The 21,534-nt window shown below is 39.3% G+C and overlaps 1 protein-coding gene across 2 annotated transcripts in view; it reads right to left on the minus strand.

Annotated features, from left to right (window-relative positions):
* The window catches only part of LRRFIP2 (LRR binding FLII interacting protein 2), a 122,200-nt gene that overhangs the window by 78,465 nt on the left and 22,201 nt on the right, over positions 1-21,534 (minus strand). For both annotated transcript variants that reach the window (XM_082637804.1, XM_082637805.1), the window contains exon 3: positions 1,515-1,601. In XM_082637804.1, coding sequence (XP_082493930.1) covers positions 1,515-1,601 — 87 coding nt within the window. The remainder of the gene's footprint in view (positions 1-1,514; positions 1,602-21,534) is intronic.

Raw genomic sequence — 21,534 nt, forward strand, 5'->3', positions numbered from 1 at the left:
ATGAGATGAGTGTGAGGCTGTAACTACAACACAAATGGCTGGACTCCAAGCCCATACTTGGTCCACTACAGGCAGAAGAGACACTCTCTGACCTTTAGGTTCAAACAAGACAAACACTCCTGCTTGGCAAACGATTAGTCAGTGTTTTACTTTGAGGCTGCATATTTCAGCAACTGATCACAACATGCAGGGCAGGCAATCCTGGCCTACCAGCCACTTCTGAATCTGTCCCCATTTCCGATCAAAGGAATGATAAGAGTGCTACAAATGCAAAAGTTTCATAAACTAAAGCATCCAACATACTGCATTCTATGAAAAGTCTTAAATTAATCACATACACACAATAATCACAAATTAATCACATTTGCCCTGAAAAGCAATGATTGTTAATTCAAAGTTGTTACACATTCAAAATACAGAACATACTAAGCTAAATATGCTCAATAACAGAGATATATGGTCCTCTGTAGTTTAGAGAACTATAAATAAAACTTATACTTAATAACTGTATCCTTATAATTTTAGGAGTATAAAAGACAATACATTGTCACATTTTCATTTCAAGCCAAGAATTGCATTCATATTTGAAGCTATGAGGTTAAAAAATTTAGCAATATATTAACTGCTTTTGGTTTTGTTTTTGAGCTGTGACAATATGGACTCTATGCAGATCTCTTTAACACATTAACAGAAGATCCACCACCAACCTCAAAATAAAGTGTTTAATACTGCCCTGCAGGTTTTCCACTCCCCTTCGTACTAATACAACATCAGAAATATTTTTTACGGGAATTTTCGGAGCTAGGTCAATGTCAGAAGGAAAGAGTAAAAAAGAGTATTTGCTTCATTTTAAAGCAACCCAATTTCTGTATGCCTACTTAGAAAAAAAATATTTTTGCTTTTCTTTCCGATAATTAAAACATATTGAAATGTATTAACTATAGAAAAGCATAAGAACATAAAACCAATCATAATTCCACCATAGATAAACCAAAGTACTGGTAGTAATCACTTCTTTCCAGTAGTTTTTGACCTATATACAGATACTAGTTTTTGTAACACAAAACTGGAGTGCCACCTGTCTTACAGTTGTGCTTTTATTTTTTTCATTTTCTTAGATGAATATTTTCTTCTATTATTAAATATGCTTACAAACTGTAAGGTTGTATGATTTCACAGTTTTACTATGTAGATATCATAACATAATTAATCAAAATTCTAGGACATTTAGAACCATAGGAAATAACTTTGTCATCGCTAAGCCTACTTTAGCTGTTACAAGCAGTTATTACACAATAACTTATAATGAGTAAGAGCTATGTATGTGTTTGCTGTTATGATTTAAAACAAATATTGCATTTAACTTGCTGACATAAATGGCTTGTTAAAATATATACATCAGGTTATTCTATTCCCAGTGTTTCAGAAGAAACCAGATTTACTTCAGATGGAAACTAGCCAAGTATTGATATTTTTGAGACCAACACTAAATCAGGGTTATACACCCAAATTACCTCTTTTTGTTGCCGTTCCAGTTCTCTCATGCGGATATCTCTTGCTTCTGCTCGGGCAGCCCGTTTTGCTGCCAGTCTTGCCTCTGCCTGAAAAGTAATAAAAAGATTCCACTTTATTTAAAAACTACCACCACCAGTACCACACCTGTAAATCAGCTTGGAGGACAAGGAGCCAATGGGACATTACTTCCCAAAGAGGGCGGGGGGCAAGATGTTGTCCACCAGCAGCCTGACTGACTTCTTCCATCAACATCCCGTCCGTACTCACTTCTTTTTCTAGTCCCAGAGTCTCTCCTGAAATCTGGGCCTTTACCGTCAACTGCTTGCCTTGATTACACACTCAAAACATTTCACACAATTCATTATATGTTTCTACACACTTGCTTTTTCCAGAATTTTCTTCCCCATCAATTCAATCATACAGATTAGAAACTGCAGGGCCAGCCTCTATTTCACTTTGGACCTTGCCAGTATTCCCTCTCTAAGTCCTGTCAATTCTCGACCACTGAGTTTCCCTCCAACCTATCTCAGGTTTCTTTATGCTCACTGTTCCTGCTCGTTTCAGGAACTCTTCCTCTCTCTCTCTCTTTCCATTGAGATATAATTCACACACCATCAAATCCACAACTTAAAAACATACAATTCAGTGGGTTTTCAAGTACATTCACAAAGTTGCACAATTATCACTACTATCTAATTCCAGTATACTTTCATCACCCCAAAAGGAAAACCTGTACCCATCAGTCGTCACTCCCCATTACCCAACCCCAGACCCTAGCAACCACTAATCTACTTTCTGTCTCTATGAATCTGCCTCTTCTGGACGTAGCATATAAATGAAATCATGCAATAGGAACTCTTTATCTCTTGCTTGGATATTGCAACCGTCTCCAAATCCATCTACCCAACTCCAGATTCTGCCCTTCAATTCATCCTCTATGTGGTTACATGCTTGCCAGTCTGCCTTTGTTTCTGATGTCAATCATTCTGTTGTGTAAAATACTCCAGTGGCTCCCCATTACTCATGGTTAAAGCAAAAATTCCATAGACTAGCACAAAGAGAAGACAGGAGACGAAAAGCAAAATCAGAGATTAAGGTTTCTCCCAGTCATCTCTCCACCTTATTTCCCATTACGTGCCCCACCTGCGCCAGCCGCATCCACCCCTCTCCACTCCTGGACTCTATCTACTGTGCTGGGAGGTTAAGCCTCTCTTCACAGACTGCTGGCAGGAGGTATTCTCCCTTCTCTCTTCTTCAGCTACCGTGCTACCTTCTGTGAAGGGTTCCCCCAGTCCCTCTTTCACAGAGTAATACCCTATGGACATGTGCCTACTGTGGCTTATTACACTGTATTAAATGTACTACATGGTATTATATGGTATTAAAATTACATACTTCTGTCACCCCACAAATTTCATGCCTCAGTGCCTCCTAAATAAACAAGAGATTTTCAGGTCATGGGCCAAAAAGTATCGAGGAAATGAGACAACGAAACAGCTTGATGTACCACATGAAACAAAAAAATCTTCTCTCTGGTTTCTCTTACGGTGGTTTCCTCGGTTCTTGGCCACATCCCAACTCTGATTCAGATCCCCTCTCTTCTGATAATGACAGTAGCTGCTTCTTCTCATGCTATTATATTTGTGCCTAAGTCTCACACTAGGAAGAGACTCAGCCAATGTTTAAAGTGGTCTACTGTGTGTAAGCAATTATACTGAACACTGAAAATACAGAGTTAAGACATGCCACCTCTGCCCTGAAGATGTTCACAAACTAGCCAAGGGAGACAAACACAATGTTTAAAGGGAAGGAAGCATGCAGGGACGAGCAGTTAGTTTTGCCTGGCAAGGTCACAGCAGGCTTCTAAGAAGAGGAGACAGTTTAATGGTTACTACTTATTCAACTACCCCAATTTTGGCGATTTCCTACTCTGTTTAACTGACCTTTAAGTAGCAAAAGCGCTGCAAAGTGAACTGCAATCTGCCAACCGCAAGCTCTCACACTGTCATCACCAGAGCAATTAGTGTTCTCACATGAATTTTACATTGGCCTCTATCATTAAAAAACCTACATTCCCCACCTTCTTTACCCCTCTATGAATGGTCACCATTTTCTTACCAGAGTTTGTATTTTATAGAAAAAGACTTCAAGGCTAAGTTATGCTTCAGCAGATAACAAATACATTTTAAAATTACAAAGTATCATTTTTCTGGGAAAATTTTTCAAATCTCTCTCTTTTTTTAATTTAAGAAAGCCACAGCAATGTGTAGGAATTTTCATTTACATTCATATTAGCTTTGCACTTGTAGCTTCCCTTAGAAATTTATTGAGAATGCCAATTTCATCCTCCTGAGATCTGTGGCCAATTCTGCACAATCTATTCTAAAATGGGACTTCTCTCACCAAACCTAAATTATAGGTAATTGAAATCTATTCTCTAATACAACTTCTTGCACAACAAAAGGACCTACTGTATAGCACAAGGAACTCTACTCAATACTCTGTAATAACCTATATGGGAAAAGAATCTGAAAAAGAATGGATATATGTATAATATATGTATAACTGAATCACTTAGCTGTACACTTGAAACTAACACAACACTGTAAATCAACTATACTCCAAAATAAAAAATTAAATTTAAAAATTAAAAAAAAAAAAGAAGGGACCTAACTGCTGTATAACGGAAAGAACATGGGCTTCAGAGCCAGAAAAACATCCTTCTCTTTGTTACTTAGCCAACTTTCTGCAAAACTCAGATATTACCTCCCTTGGAGTTGGTATTAAATAAGGCAAGCTTTAAAAAGGTAAAGAGGATTTAAAATTACTTTATCTGTTTTTTTTCTGTACATTGCTTCCACATGCCTGACAGGAGGAGTAGCAAGGAGCTAACGGTGATTCCAACCTGGTAAGACAAGACGTGTACTCTATTCTTATACTGACATATTTTGAAATAGTCAAGTTATAGGTACACAAAGCATACTTCTAAGTACCAACACTAGCACTTTCCCCTCAGAATACTATTGCGTAAAAGAGCTGCTGCAAATTCGTTTTAACCCGCCCTGACAGATATAAAATAAAAAAGATAAAAAATTAAAGGACCACGAGGATTTAACGAGTTCAAAACAAAGTTGGTTAAAAAAAAATGAACATAGAATCACCACTGGATCCAATAATTCCACTTCTGGGTACATACAACAAAGAATTGAAAGAAGAGACCCAAACAGGTATTTGTACACCAATGGTCACAGCAGCATTATCCATAATAGCCAAAAGGTGAAAACAATCCAAATGTCCATCAGCAGATGAATGGATAAACAAAATGTGTTGTGTACACACACTGGAATATTATATAGCCTTTAAAAGGCTACATAATAATAATAATTTAATAGCAAATTTTGACACATGCTACAACATGGATGAATTCTGAAGACGTTTTTTTAAAATTAAATTTTATTGGAGGACTTCCCTGGTGGCGCAGTGGTTAAGAGTCTGTCTGCCAATACAGGGGACACAGATTCGAGCCCTGGTCCAGGAAGATCCCACATGCCACGGAGCAACTAAGCTCGTGCACCACAACTACTAAGCCTGGGCTCTAGAGCTTGCGAGCCACAACTACTGAGCCTGCATGCCACAACTACTGAAGCCCGCACGCCTAGGGCCCGTGCTCAGCCACAAGAGAAGCCCACCGCAATGAGAAGCCCGTGCACCACAATGAAGAGCAGCCCCCGCTCACCACAACTAGAGAAAGCCCGCGCACAGCAACGAAGACCCAATGCAGCCATAAACAAACAAACAAACAAACAAACAAATAAAATATATGAGGAAGTTGAGTCTTAAAAAAAAAGTTTTATTGGGGTATAGTTGTTTTACAATGTTGTTGAAGACATTATTAAGTGAAATAAGCCAGACACAAAAGGACAAATATTAAATGATTCTGCTTATCTCAAGGATCTAAAATAGTCAAATACCATGGAGATAGAAAGTAGAACAGTGGTTTCCAGGGGCTGGGGGGGACAAGGAAATGGGGAGTTATTATTTAATGGGTACAGAGTTTCAGTAAGGATGATGAAAAAGTTCTGAAGATGGATAGTTGTGATGACTGCACAGCAATCTAAATGTACTTAGTGCCACTGAACTGTATACTTAAAGATGATTAAAATGATAAATTAAGGGGCCTCCCTGGTGGCGCAGTGGTTGAGAGTCCGCCTGCCGATGCAGGGGATACGGGTTCGTGCCCCGGTCTGGGAGGATCCCATATGCCGCGGAGCGGCTGGGCCCATGGGCCGTGGCCGCCGGGCCTGCGCGTCCGGAGCCTGTGCTCCGCAACGGGAGAGGCCACAACAGTGAGAGGCCCGCGTACGGGAAAAAAAAAAAAAAAAAAAAAAAGATAAATTTAAAAAAATGATAAATTTTATGTTATGTTTATTTTACCTCAAAAAAAAAGGTTAGTTAACTTAAAAGTTAGCATAAGACATGAATGAAATCAGAAATATTCAGGAGCCTAAATCATTTAAGTATTTGTATGGTCTTTAGGCTGACATGACACAAACTTTTAAATAAAGTTAATAGGAAAATTCAGGAACTGGAAATTCAGGTTCAGAAGTTACCTGTGAAATCTAGTAAGCACTGGACCAGGTTTCTAAACATTATTCTGATCATTATGCTTTCAAATATTAGGCACATAAAAGCTGATTAAAGGAAATATGTAATTGGATAGGTATAGGAATTTATTCTTCCTAGAGCAGTGAAAATGAAAACACAAAAAATAAAGATATGTTTGGATAGAATTAAATATATTTCTCACTAAATGCTTGGGGCAAGTGGAAAAACAAAATGACAGCAAAAACCATGGGCCTTGATCACCCCTGGAATAAACGCTTTAGATTGTGTTAAATCATAAACCTTCTAAATTTGTTGAATGTTCACTTTATCACTCAACTAATAACTAGGAACCATACAATGGAAAAGATGAGGACTAAACATGTACTATGGTTTGAGTGCTTCTACATTAGGGACTTTTCCTCTACCATCAGAATTTTGTATTATGTTGTTTGGGGATGTAAAAAAAGAAAAATACATGAGATGCAATAAAAAGACAAATACGGCTGACCCTTGAACAACATGGGTTTGAATTGTATGGGTCCACTTATACACGGATTTTTTTCAATAGTAAATACTACAGAACTACATTATCCACAGATTGGAGGAACCCCAGATACGAAGGGCCAACTGTAAGTTACAGGGGGATTTTTGACTGCAGGGAGGGTCAGCACCCCTAACCTCCTCATTGTTCAAGGGTCAACTGTAACTGCATTTTAGAATGGGCAAAGGATCTGAATAGACATTTCTCTAAAGAAGATATACAAGTAGCCAATTAGCGCACAAAAAGATGCTCAACATCATTGGTCATTAGGGAAATGCAAATCAAAACCACACTGAGATACCATTTCACACCCACGAGGATGGCTATAACAAAAAAAATTTTTAATGGAAAATAACTAGCGTTGGCAAGGATGTGGAGGTCAGAACACATTGCTGGTGGAGATGTTAAACGGTGTAGCTGCTACTGAAAATGGTTTAGCAGTTCCTCAAAATATTAAACACAGACCATAAGACCTGGCATCCACCTCTAGATATGTACCTAAGGGAAACAAACACATGTGTTCACACAAAAACTTGTACATTAAGTATTCATAGCAGTATTATTCATAATAGCCCCCCCAAATGGAAACAACCCAAATGTTCATCAACAGATGAATGGATAAACAAAATGTGGTATCATCCATAGAATGGAATATTATTCAGCCATAAAAAGGAAGTACTGATATAGGTTACAACATGGATGAACCCTAAGAACATTATGCTAAGTGAAAGAAGCCAGACACAAAAGTTCACATATTGTCTAATTCCACTTACATGAAATGTCCAGAATAGGAAAATCCAAAGACAGAATGTAGATTCCTGATTGCCAGGGGCTGGAGTAAGGGGGAGATGGAGAGTGACTGCTAATTGGTATGGGGGTTCTTTCTGTGCTGATGAGATGTCTCTAATTTGTAATTAGGAAGTGGCAGTTGTTGTGCATCCTTCTGAATACACTAAACACCACTAAAAACTGTATACTTTAAAATGGTGAATTTTACGGTATGTGAATTATATCGCAATTAAAAAATTTTAAATAAATGACACAGTGAATAAAAAATATAACGCTAAATTAAATAAACAGTAAAGGGCTTCCCTGGTGGTGCAGTGGTTGAGAGTCCGCCTGCCAATGCAGGGGACACGGGTTCGTGCCCCGGTCCAGGAAGATCCCACATGCCGCGGAGCAGCTGGGCCCGTGAGCCATGGCCACTGAACCTGCGCGTCCGGAGCCTGTGCTCCGCAACGGGAGAGGCCACAGCAGTGAGAGGCCCGCGTACCGCAAAAAAATAAAAAATAAAAAAATAAACAGTAAAATATGTAAAACTCCAACACATAAAACTCAGTATATAAAATGGGAGAAAGGGAATCTTATGATCCAGTAAGTCTGGAAAATGCCAGGTTAAATTTTTTAAAATCTTTAATAATACACATTATGAATTACCAAGAAAAAGGTAAAATAAAAAAGCAATTCTCAGACTTAACTAACCACATTACTAAATAAGCCCTAAGTAATTCTTCAAGGGTCATGCTCCAAGGAACACATTTGGGAAATAATGATTAAGCTCTGGCAATGTATCAGGACCCAATTCAAACTGTACTAATTCTGTTGGGGGGGGGGAACCTTACCCAGTATTTATAAAATTAAACATCATTTGAACACTTAGCAAAGCTAGGTGCTTATTTTCCTTTAATCCACAAAGTAACCCCTTGAGGTACAGAAGGATTAAGTAATTTGCCTAATATCTCCTGGCCAGCAAGTATTGGAACTGAGATCCACATCCTTAGAATCTGACTCCAGTTAATGCTCTTAAACTATGTTGCCACAACTTATATCTTTATACCCCAAGTGTAAGAACATATCCTTAGGCAAATAATAAAAGTTTACTTTGGACGAATTAACCTGTGATTTTTCAATTTAGCATAGATTCTCTCTTTTCTGTGAAACTGTACCATTCTGGTTCCCTTTTTTCTTTGACCAGGACTTTACCCCAAATGTAGTTAATCTTCTCCTTTTGCTCCACACAGCCTTTCCTCTCATCTGTTTACTCCACATTTTCAACTATCAGCCAACGAGAATGATTCAAATCCAGCATCTCAAGCTCTGACCAGAATCAAAGCCTACATTTCTAACTGTCTAGTGGATCTCTTGTCATACACTAAGAGTGAATAAAAGCAACCTCATCTTCCCTCAGTGAATACGCTTTTGCTTCCCTATTTTTCAATCTCCAGAAATGGAACCCTTGTTGAAAACTCAGTCTCAGGGACTCCTGCTTCCTAACTAAACCTTCTTTACAATATCCCTTAAATGAAACCTTTAATATCCATTCCTACAGACTCCCCCTCTTCCAAGCAGGCCCTTACACTTTCACCTAGGATACTTTATTTCCTAATTCTAACTTCACTTTCTCCATCCCAACTCTCCTCCTATCCGTGTTATTTCCACATTACACGCTGTTAAATTAATCTGCACCAAGGAACAAGTGGTTGACTAGCCATAATATACTTTATGATGCCCAATACCCCAAAGCATCCTTACACTTTCAGAATTTTAAATTTGGATTCTGTTACTGCTTAGGTCAAATAAACACAGAACAGGCTAAAATAAACCAAATCAGCCCAAATCAGTTTCCAAATCAGAAACTCAGCTAAGGCCAATCCTATTTTAACTATCTGTCCTGTGGGTCTACAAGTAAAGCAGGATCTATCCTATCCACTGGACAGTGCCCTTTGTTTCCTTGGAATAACACCCACATGTCAAATTTCATTTGGAACTATTCTGGGGGTGCTGAATATTCTGGGGGGAAACAAAGTTATATCCACTTAAAAAAATAGTTTGAATCCATCATCCTAAGAGTCAAAGGCAAGAGAGTTCATTATAAAGTTACATAGCAATATAAATATAAAATATATGTATATACACATAAAACACAAATGTAAAGTTATATAATAATATACATATAAAACATACATGGATGTGTCTATATATAAAGAGACACACACCCTCTGTGCTATGATGTGAACTCCACCCTCCCTAGGGACACCTTGCCTCAACTATCTGATCTCTCTCCTCTGTCTGCACTCTCTTCCTCTACTGGTTTGTTCTTCTCATCATAAGTAGGTTCAAAGTCTCTCTTATCTTTAAACAAATAAACAAACAAACAAACAGTCCCATCCTGGTTCAGTTCTGCCTCGTCTTCTCTTTACAGCCAACTTTTCTAGCACCTCCCTCCTCACTCCCCACTCCCTTCAAATGACTGCTTTCTGGCTTCTGCCCAAATCATTTCAGTGAAATTGCTCATGCCAAAGTCACTTATGACCTCTGACTACCAAACCCAATAGAATTTTTCTCTTCTTATCTCACTTGTCCTTTCTGGCTTCCCATATCACTGCCATGTAACTTCTTCTGAAAACTCTCCTCTCTTGGCTTTCTGCAATACTAGTCTCTCCTGGATTTCCTCTTGACTGTCTGACCTCTCTTCCTCAGAATCCTTCATGGGCTCATTTTTCTCTGCTAGCTCCTTAAACTCTAATATAGCCAAAGCCTCCAGGTTTCATCTCACTCTCTTCACTCTATGTTCCCTCCCTGGGTGATACTGAGAGTCTGCAAAAGCTTTATGTCCAACCCAGACTTTTCTCTTACAGTCCTGATCCAACTGGCTATTAAACACTGGGGCTGTCCCACCGGAACCTCGGATTTGCTATATCACAAATGGAATGTATCTTTCCCTTAAAGTTCCTCTTCCTCTTTATGTCCCCATCAGCTGTCCCATTACCCAGAACTGAAATGAAGGATCCCCGTAAGGCTCCTTCCTCCCTCGTTTATATCCCCCGTCCATACCCAGTCACTAAATCTCAGCTATAGTTCCCATCAAGACTCTCTCTCTCTACTATTTTTTCAGTCCAAACTTCCCTCTCCATTCCCACTATCACTGCCTTAATTCAGGCTCTCATCAACTGTCACCAAGATGACAACAAAGCTTCCTAGTTTTCTCCTTACCAGTCACTCTTTACATGGTGGCTAAATCTGAAGAAGGTTTCGCCCTTCAAGGGCTCCCCCACAGCTGCCGAAATCACACATGAACTCCTTAGCACACAAATCCCTTCCTGATCGGCCCCTCTGGTCTCTCCAGCATCATCTCCCATTCCCCCCACCCTCTCTCCAGCCAAACTGAGCTGTTATTCTGGCAGCTTCCCACACGTTCTAGTTGTTTCACACCCCTGTGCCTGAGAACACTTAGAAAGTGACACACACAAACCCACAAAACAATACTGTTTATAGTGATATGTATTAGAACCTTTAGAACAGGAACAGGAAGGATACTTCATGATTTTATTATAGTGGTTCCCTGTTGGGGTGGGGGAAGGGGAAATAGGCCTGGGGGTAAAATAAAGGGCCCTAAACTTGGTTTATAATGTCTTCTCCCTTCCTTCTGATGTTTATAAGAAATGGTCTGCAATAACTGTCCCAAAATGTTAGCATCATTTAATGCAGACTCATGGGTACTGACATTATTATCAAAACATTTCTTCATTTAACATTTTTCAAAAAGAATAGAACATAACACACACTCAAATGCCTTTAAAAGAAGGGAAACCTCTAGCTTTTAAACTTTTGTCCTGCTGTGATCATGTGACAGTTTTAAAGGGAGGCAAATTAAAATTTCATTTGACAGAAATGCACTGAACTGAGCCAAACATGGAACTGCAGCCTGCGTGTACATCCATAATATAAAATCCATGCAACTGGCATAAGAAAGAAAAATAAGGTATAATTTGGACCTTTACAGACTACACTTTAATATCAAGAAATTTGAAATACAAAATTCTAGAAAGTGAAACATTCAAGGCAAATGACTAATTCAGGTAGCTAAAGACTCAAGACTTTACTGTGTTTAATTTTGTTTATTCTTCCGTGACACTCATGCCAAAAGAACACTGGAAGACAAATTAAGAGACATAATATTTATTGTGTTGCTATGGTTTCCAAATTAACAAATAAAAATCATTACTCAATTTCCTAGCAACTTCCCTTCAGTAGAAAATCTTAGGTACCATTTTTCTTAATTAGATATACTTTTTTACGATTATTCTTTTTTTTTGAAAGAGGTGCATTTCTTTTTAATTAGTTAATTAATTAATTAATTTATTATTATTATTTTTTGTGGTACGCGGGCCTCTCACTGTTGTGGCCTCTCCCGTTGCGGAGCACAGGATCCGGATGCGCAGGCTCAGCAGCCACGGCTCACGGGCCTAGCTGCTCCGTGGCATGTGGGATCTTCCCGGACTGGGGCACGAACCCGTGTCCCCTGCATCGGCAGGCGGACTCTCAACCACTGCGCCACCAGGGAAGCCCTTTATTTTTTAATTTATTTCTTTTCTGGCTGTGTTGGATCATTGTTGCTACATGTGAGCTTTCTCTAGTTGTGGCGAGCAGGGGCTACTCTTTGTTGTGGTGCACGGGCTTCTCACTGCAGTGGCTTCTCTTGTTGCGGAGCACAGGCTCTAGGTGCACGGGCTTCAGTAGTTGTGGCACATGGGCTCAGTAGTTGTGGCTTGTGGGCTCTAGAGCGCAGGCTCAGTAGTTGTGGCGCATGGGCTTAGTTGCTCTGCAGCATGTGGGATCTTCCCGGACCAGAGCTCGAACCCGTGTCCCCTGCACTGGCAGGTGGATTCTTAACCACTGCACCACCAGGGAAGTCCTTTTAATTAGATCTTACAATATAATTGTGTTTAACCATTTTTTTTAAAGCTTTTGGTAGTTGAAAGCCAACTATATAAATTTTTCTGAGCATAAACACCAATATGTATTAGATAAAATCTAGGGATTTTAACTCATTTTCTTCTGATGTCAAACAACTATATCTTCCTTTTATTTAGAAAACTTCTGACAGCAAAATATTCTTTTGGAATGAGAGAAGGAATTTAAGATTATAGACTTTATTACTGAGGTTTGAATACAATCTAGTAAATAGCACAGGAAGACTGAAACTCTGGCTCAGCAATGATGCATCTACCCGAAGGGGAACTGTGACCCACAGTTGTGGTAGAGATACTCCGTGTGTGTGCTGGGTGTGGCGGTGGGGCTGCTAGTAGCGTCCTTACATTTAGGGTAAGGGTACTGTGCTATCTGAATTTTTTATCCAAATACCTGTAAGTCACGGGAATGGTGAAGACTGTGACAATGAACTTTATACCAAATATTTTTTAGTCACGCTGACACAAAACTAAGTCATAGGGCTCAATAATCCTCCCTTAATTCTGGTTAGAGGGATAAATCAAGGAACAGTGAGATACCGAGAGTAACGCTGGCCATCACAGAGCCCTGGATTTGGGGGGGGGGTGCGGGAGGGAGTGTCCAACCACATTGCCTACCCTCCTTTGCCTTAGTTCCAATGGGTAAATGGGGAAAAAACAGAGAGGTCTGCACTTGACAGGAATTGGCTGCATTCATGTACTAATGCCACTGGAAAGATTGCTAAATGACTAAAAACGACAACTTAGATCTGCTCTTTCAAAGAATTTGTCTACTAAAAACAGTAAGTACAAAGGGGGAGAATTTTTTTTTTTTTTTGCGACACGCGGGCCTCTCACTGCTGTGGCCTCTCCCGTTGCAGAGCACAGGCTCCAGACGTGCAGGCTCAGCGGCCATGGCTCACGGGCCCAGCCGCTCCACGGCATGTGGGATCCTCCCGGAGCGGGGCACGAACCCGCGTCCCCTGCATCGGCAGGCGGACTCTCAACCACTGCGCCACCAGGGAAGCCCAGGGGGATAATTTTTAAAGAAAACTTTTAACTGGATAGAAATGGAAAGAAAAACATTCATTTTTCATAACCCTGAAAAATTAACTCACATTTCATAATCTTTTATAAATTTTTGTGTACCACCATTGAGTGCATTAAAGGCATTTGAAAGGCATTTTAATTAAATAAGAGTAATTCTGCCTCCTGGGGAGTTAATTTTTCAGACAAATCCAATTTGCAAAGAACAACCGGAACCAAACACAAAAGGGTGATCAAAAAAGTGCCAAAATTAAGAAAGACTTAAGACATGACCTTGAAATCAGAGTTCTTTAGGGCTCAGCCTGAGGAGTGATTATCCTCAACTCTACACTTTCTCCCTAGACAATCTCATCCACAACTCATGATTTCAATTACTTTCTACATGCGCACAAGTCTCAAATATGTATGTATAGCCCAGAATTCTCCTTTGACATCTTGATCCAAATCCCCAAACTGCTTCTTCAAAATCTCCACTTAGATGCCTCACAGACACGTTAAATACTACACGTCCTAACATAAATTCATGGTCTTCCCTCTCCAAACCTCCTCCCCGCACTAACGTTGCCTACCACCCCCAGGATGCACAACCCCAAACCTCCCCTCTCTGCTACCCAAGCACTGCCACTCACTGAGCACCTCCTCCCACCTCTGCACTCCAACCGCCTCTCCCCATCCCTACTGTCATCACTCTAGGCCAGGCCACCAATGCCTCTGCAAGTCTCATGACTCATCTCTCCACATCCACTAACGTCTCCTTGTGATATCGTCTCCAATCCACAGGAAAGTAATCCTCTGAAGGCACAAATCTGATCACGTCATACCCGTACACAAAACCCTTCAATGTTTTCTCCTTTGCTCTTAGGACACAGACCAAAATCTTGTATCTGGGTTCTCACCCTCAGCCCTACTGACATTTGCTGTGGGGACTGTCCTGTGCACTGTAGCATTTTTAGCAACATCCCTGGCCTCTCCCGACACACGCCACTAGCACACCCCTCCCCCTGTTGTGACAGGCAAAAATATCTTCATACACTGCCAACTGCCCCCAGCTGAACAAAATCACTCTCAGTTGAGAACCACCGGCCTGTGTGACCTGGCTCCTGCCTACCTCTCTGGCTACTCTCCTCCTTGCTGTACGTGTCAGAGTTAACAGTGATATCACGGGAGGCACAATATTAAGAGTGTAGGAGCCGAAGTGCACATTTCAGCCCAACCCTTTTCTAGCTATGTGGCCTTGTGCAAGTTACCTCACTTCTCCATGCCTTGGATTCATCACGGATAAAATGAGAATAGTAGACCACCCCACAGTGTTAACAAGAGGATTAAAATCTGTTTAAAGAACTTAGAATAGTGCCTGGTACATAATAAGAGCTCAGCAAATGTTACCTGTTGCTGTTGTTACTCCCTGAATTCTCCACACTCTTTCAGCCTCAAAGCTTGTCACACATTCTTCCCTCTGACTGTAAAGCTCCTCCCCGCATCTGACAACTGCTTCCCCTAAATCACTGCATTCCTCCTTCAAAACTCAACTGAAGGGCACTTCCTCAGGGAAGCCTTCCCAAAGCCCCCAAAATGTCAAGTCCCCCGTCACACACTCTTTAATGAAATCATTTACTGTTCACTCAAAGCACTTAGTACAGTTGTAAATAAATATATTATTATATTTCCTCAATTCTAAGAATGCCACTGGTTGTGATATACACTGACAATCACAGCTTTCAAGACAGAAACTACAATATTAAATGTAGAGACTAAATTTGAAGAAAAAAAAGAAGCTGCAAATCAAAGAACAGGTCCATTATGTAATGACTTTTTAGGGTCAATTTTCCCCTCTAGGACCTAAGCTCCAAAAAGGGAAATGACCGTGTTAGACCTGTCCACTCCCTGTCCTCCTTACCTAACACAGCACCTACAGAGAGCAAATGCTCAAGAAACACTTACTAAGTGAATGACATTCAAAATTCACGGTTAAAAAAGAAACGCACTTTATTCTTACTCTTTTTTTTTTTTTTTTTTTTTTTTTTTTTTTTGCGATACGCGGGCCTCTCACTATTGTGGCCTTTCCCGTTGCGGAGCACAGGCTCCGGATGCGCAGGCTCAGCGGCCATGGCCCACGGGCCTAGCCGCTCCGCGGCATGTGGGATTCTCCCAGACCGGGGCACGAACCCGTGTCCCCTGCATCAGCAGGTGGACTCTCAACCACTGTGCCACCAGGGAAGCCCTCTTATTCTTTTTTTAAAATCATTTTCTTTAAGTGTTTGATTTTTTTCTTTATTTTTTTGGCTGCGTTGGGTCTTAGTTGCGGCACGCGGTATCTTCATAGAGTTATGCGGGATCTTTTCCCTGTGGTGCGCGGGCTTCTCTCTAGTTGTGGCGTTCAGGTTTCCTCTCTCTAGCTGTGGCACACAGGCTCCAGGGCGCGTGGGCTCTGTAGTTTGTGGCATGCAGGCTCTCTAGTTGAGGCGTGTGGGCTTAGTTGCACCACGGCATGTGGGATCTTAGTTCCTCCACCAGGGATCAAACCCACGACCCCTGCATTGGAAGGTGGATTCCTTACCACTGGACCACCGGGGAAGCCCCCAAAACTACTCTATTCTTAAATGAAAGATGGTATTACCCATAATTATTATTGATTATGGTAATTCTTTGCATTTTAAAAAACTGCTATCCTTGCCAAAAGTTTTTTATCCTTAGTTCGACATGGCCTAAAAATGAATAAATTACTCAAATAAAATAGCTAAATAACTATGAGAAAATCATTAGCTCTATCAAGTTATTATGATTATTATTCCATAAAACAATAACACTGGACAGTATCTTTTAAACTAAGCACAGTTCTTCCCTTTGTATCCTTCTCAGGCTGCTAATCTATAATCAAAACCACAAACTTCTGGTTCTCACTACTCATCATTCCAGATGCCCGGAATCTACCTCTTTAAGCAGCAAAATAATAAAATCCAACCAAGGGTCCATCAATAGATAAATGGATAAACAAAATATAATATATGCATACAATGGTACATCATTCAGCTATAAAAGAAGGAATTAAGTTATTTACAAGGAAAAAAAAAGAGGAATGAAGATCTGACACATGCTACAACACGGATGAATCTTGAAGACATTATGCTAAGTGAAAAAGGCCAGACACAAAAAGGACAAATATTGTATAATTCCAGTTATATGAAGTATCTAGAATTAGACAAATTCATAGGGACATAAAGTAGAATAGAGGTTACCAGGGGCTAAAAGAGGGGGCAATGGAGTTACTACTTAATGGTTACAGAATTTCTGTCTGGGGTGATGAAAGATTTTTGAAATAGACAGTGGTGCTGGTTATAAAACATTGTTAATGTAATTAATGCCAATGAGTTGTAGACTTAAAAATGGCAAATTTTCTTATATATATTTTAACCACAAATTAAAAGTGAATCATGTAAAAACCATTGAATGGTATGCTTCAAATGAGTGAACTATATGTTATGTGAATTATATCTCAGTAAAGTTATTTAAAAAATGAAATCCAAGTTCTAGCAGCTACAAATGTTAAACAGCCATAGTTTCTTTTCTTCCTTATTATTACAAGTAGGTTTGCCCACCAAATATGTATACACGTAAATTCTGCTCAACGTAAAAGTCTCCAAACATTCCACTTACTAGACTCTAACTCCTATAAAAGATGATTGGTTTCTATGCCTGTCATTGATTCTTTAGATTCAAGAGAGTTGTGCATTATGAGTATGAATTTTCTTTGGGTCCTAAATCTCCAAAAAGATCACAGAATTTTAGAACTGGAAGGGCTTTCAGATCATCAGGTTCAAAAATAAGCAACATTCTGATGACTTCCATTTGATGAGATGTGCAGAAAACATGTTTTCTTCATAATTTCAGCTCTACAATAAGGAAAGGAGGAATATTCCAGGCTTCAGTGAGGCCATAGTAAGACTGCTTGCAAACCCTCCAAGAGGCTTCTACTTCTCATAGGAACACTCTTCATAACACTCACCAAACTGGCCGTGGTAAGGCGGCATAACTGGCTTTCATCCATCCCTATCTTTCTCCTTTTGCGAGGCTAGCTGCCTAAGGGTCTCCATTTGATACACTCTGTGCTTTCGGGTAATTTTCACCTAAAGTCAACTCTCCAACTGCATTTCCCCCAAACCTGTGGGACAATCAAAGTCAAACAAGCGAGAAAGGTAAGCATCCAGATTGGCCTTCTGATACCCTAGAGAACCTGCTGCTGACCTCCTCCAACACCTGCTCTTATGAGGTCTTCAGAGAGCTGTGACACACATGCTCACCCAGCAAAGCAGCAACATGCCTATGCCTATCACAGACACGGCGGGACTTCTAGATCCATCCACATTCCTGCCTTCATGGAGCAATCTTCAAACATTTCAACATCTTTTAAAAATGCAAACAGGTTTTACAAGATAAGAAGAATTCTGGAGATGGATGGTGATGATGGTTGCACAACAATGTGACTGTACTTAAGTCCACAGAACTGTACACTTAAAAATGGCTGGGCCTCCCTGGTGGCGCAGTGGTTGGGAGTCCGCCTGCCGATGCAGGGGATACGGGTTCGTGCCCCGGTCTGGGAGGATCCCATATGCCGCGGAGCGGCTGGGCCCGTGAGCCATGGCCGCTGGGCCTGCGCGTCCGGAGCCTGTGCTCCGCGACGGGGGAGGCCACAGCAGTGAGAGGCCCGCATACCGCAAAAAAAAAAAAAAAAGAGAAAAAAAAAAAATGGCTAAAGTGGTAAATTTTATGAGTATTTTACAACAAATTTTAAAGCGCACTCGGTTCCACATTTTAGCATGCAAATTATCCAGTTTGCAGAACATATTCATGCCTTTTGTTTCTTTTGCTCTTCATTCCCTCTAGTTGCCTGATTTGGGGCCAACTGAGAAGCATGGATACTTCAGCAGACAGTAAGCAGGAGGAAAAAGAGGCTATTTTTCTTTATTTATGGTATACCCTGTCTACCTCAAAAAACAATTTGAAGTGAGGAAAAGACTTCTGTTAATTAAATTAAATTAATTAATTAATTTAATTAAACTGTTAGATTTAACTTAAAAAAAAGAAAGATTAAGCTATTTGTCCTTTTTAATTGTTATGGGGGTTCTGTTAGTTTTTATTCCTAACTTAAGGTAATTATGTGTGTGTGTGTGTGTGTGAGAGAGAGAAAGGGATGATCCTATCAGAGAAAATAACGATTAGGGACTATCTGTGAATGCCAACCATCTAATGAATGAATGCACAATTAAGAACTGGCTATGAAAACTTGAAAGAGAAAAAAATCACAAGGAATATATGAAAGAATTATTAAGATTGCTAAACCTATTTCCTCTAAAGTTTTACTGCACCACAAATTAGGCACTCATCCTGCAAATAAAGTCTTTTTTTTTTAACATCTTTATTGGAGTATAATTGCTTTACAATGGTGTGTTAGTTTCTGCTTTATAACAAAGTGAATCAGCTATACATATACATATATCCCCATATCTCCTCCCTCTTGCGTCTCCCTCCCACCCTCCCTATCCCACCCCTCTAGGTGGTCACAAAGCACCGAGCTGATCTCCCTGTGCTGCTGTGCGGCTGCTTCCCACTAGCTATCTATCAAATAAAGTCTTGAATCTTAAAAGTAAAAACTAGCCCTTTCATGTTTCAGGTTAAGCTAAGCCTTCTGACCAGGTTATTAAAGTTGGAATATTCATATTCAGAGTTCTGAAGACAGAAATAAAAACTAGAAATACTGGCCTCTTAAAACCTTTTCTAATAATAAAAATAATTATTTTAACTTTAAATATTATAATAAATGGATTAAACTTAGTTATTTCATAGCAAAATAATAATGTACAGGGAGAAAAATAACCTGTAAGTAAAAAAAAAACCTGACCATCCAGGATGGGATCTTCTGAGTACTTTGGTTCACGGTTCCCATGATTGGCCATCAAAATCCCCTAGGAAGGAGTATGTATGTATGTATGTATGTGTGTGTGTGTATTCAAATACAGATTTATAAGCTCAACCTCATAGATTCAGATTTAGCAAGTATGGGGTAACACCTGGGAATCTGTACATTGAAAAAGCAACCTGGGAGATTCAGATGATCAACCACGTTTTAGAACACCTATCTTAATAAATATATTTTTTATAAAAGAAGAATATTTTACTTCTATTCTTACTTTCTATTTCAACTTATTCATAAGCAACAAAATAGCCTACTGGAAGCCTAACACTATGGTAAAGTTTACATGCACTATTTACTTTAATTGTCACAGCAGCCCTATAATACAGGAGGCCCATAGTATTCCCATTTTACAGATGAGGAAACTGAAGTCCAGAGTAGTTACTTAACAAGATTACTCAACCAGCAACTAGTACAGCCAGAATTCAAAGCCATGCTTATAACTCTCCAAAAGTCCAGCTCTTCTGGAAGTAGTATGATACAGAAAAATAAACAATGGCTTTAAAAGCTGAATTTGAGTCCCAGTTCTGATACCTTCCAGACACTAATCTCTCAGCTTCATCTGTTTCCTCATCTGTAAATAAGGCTAATAACAATGCCTATCCTACCTAACCCATAAGGTTATTGTGAGAATCAAGATGTGAAAGTGCTTTTAAAATCATGAAAAGCTACAGAAAAACAAAATATTAATGGAGGAGATGGAGAAGACTGAAAACAGCCCAGCACAGTGAGACTATGTGTTTGAATCCAAGCTCAGCTATTTCTTAGCTATGTGACCTTAGGGAAGTTACTTATCTTTTCTATGCAATGATTTCTTCATCTGTAAAATGGAGAATATAATAGAACCCATTTCAGAATTTTGTGGAGAGTAAATAAACTAATTCATTTAAAATGCTTAGAATAGTATTTGTCACATAGTAAGCACTCAAGTGTTGGATGCTAGAATGCTACCCAATTTTGTAAATGAAGCATCACATACAAAAAAAGAGTTCAAGTACCCAGTGACAGTACAAAAAGAGCCTAAAACATACTGGCATTTTCTCCCCTTATAGAAATCTGGGTATGTAAATCCCTCCAATTTTGGAAGCAAACATTTTGAGTAGTTTCAATTTTCAACTAAAACTACGTGGCTTCCAAAATACTTCATTCGAGTAAATATTTAAGACCATTGTAAAGTGTCATCCACTACTTCATTTTAAAATATCTTTTACCTTTTTATCTAAAAATATCTCACTGATTTTTTAAAAGTAATTTTGTTAAAGTATTATCACAGTTTTGTCATCACTTTTTAGATAACTTTCCTCTGCTTCAAATATCCTCCTACAAAATTTGACTTCTAATTCAAAAGCTGAGTAGCTTTATAAAAGGAAAAAGGTAACAGTGAGCTGGATCCAAAAAAAGGCTGTGTAATATGTCAAAAGGAAACAGCACTAGTCCTAAATGAGTTATTTACTAAGAATAACAAAGAGGAAGTGATGAGGGAATAATTCTCACCCAAAGAATACAATTTTAAAATGCTCTAAACAATTCTTGTACCAGTTAGTATATGGTCAGGTCTGCAGCTGCAGATAAGAGGCTGAAACAAAGTTGGCTCCTCACTAAGAAATCACAGCTGGGAGTTATCTTAAATTTTCAATATGCGACAGGAAATGCTGCTAGAGATTCGATAGGTGACACCCCTTTCCTTTTTTCTCAGTTGTCAACAAACCAAAACAAAAATGCTCCAGAAGCTCTATTACTAGCTAAAGGTTAGACATAAAAATTCCACTGCAATTATCCAAAAAACAGCTAAGACACTGCATCTGAGCAGACACCAAATAAGGATGATTTCTGTTAACATTTATACAGTGCTTCCTGGAATATATTAACTGTAGAGCCCAATGATCATTTTTTTAATATAGTTATCATATCTTCAACATTCTAATTACCTTAAGTTTCAATAATGAAGATTAATTATAAATTTCAAAACACCAGGACAAATACCTGGAAGTCAACTAATCCACAAAAATAAAATGAAAAATTAATTTAAAAGGAGTTGAATAAATATCCAAGTAAAGAGACAGTAACTGTGTTTTACTCTAATACAGTATTTTAGAGGGCATATTTAACATCTTATTTATAGTAAACAT

The sequence above is a fragment of the Mesoplodon mirus genome (assembly GCF_964341445.2).
Source record: "Mesoplodon mirus genome assembly, chromosome: 12".
Classification (NCBI taxonomy): domain Eukaryota; kingdom Metazoa; phylum Chordata; class Mammalia; order Artiodactyla; family Ziphiidae; genus Mesoplodon; species Mesoplodon mirus.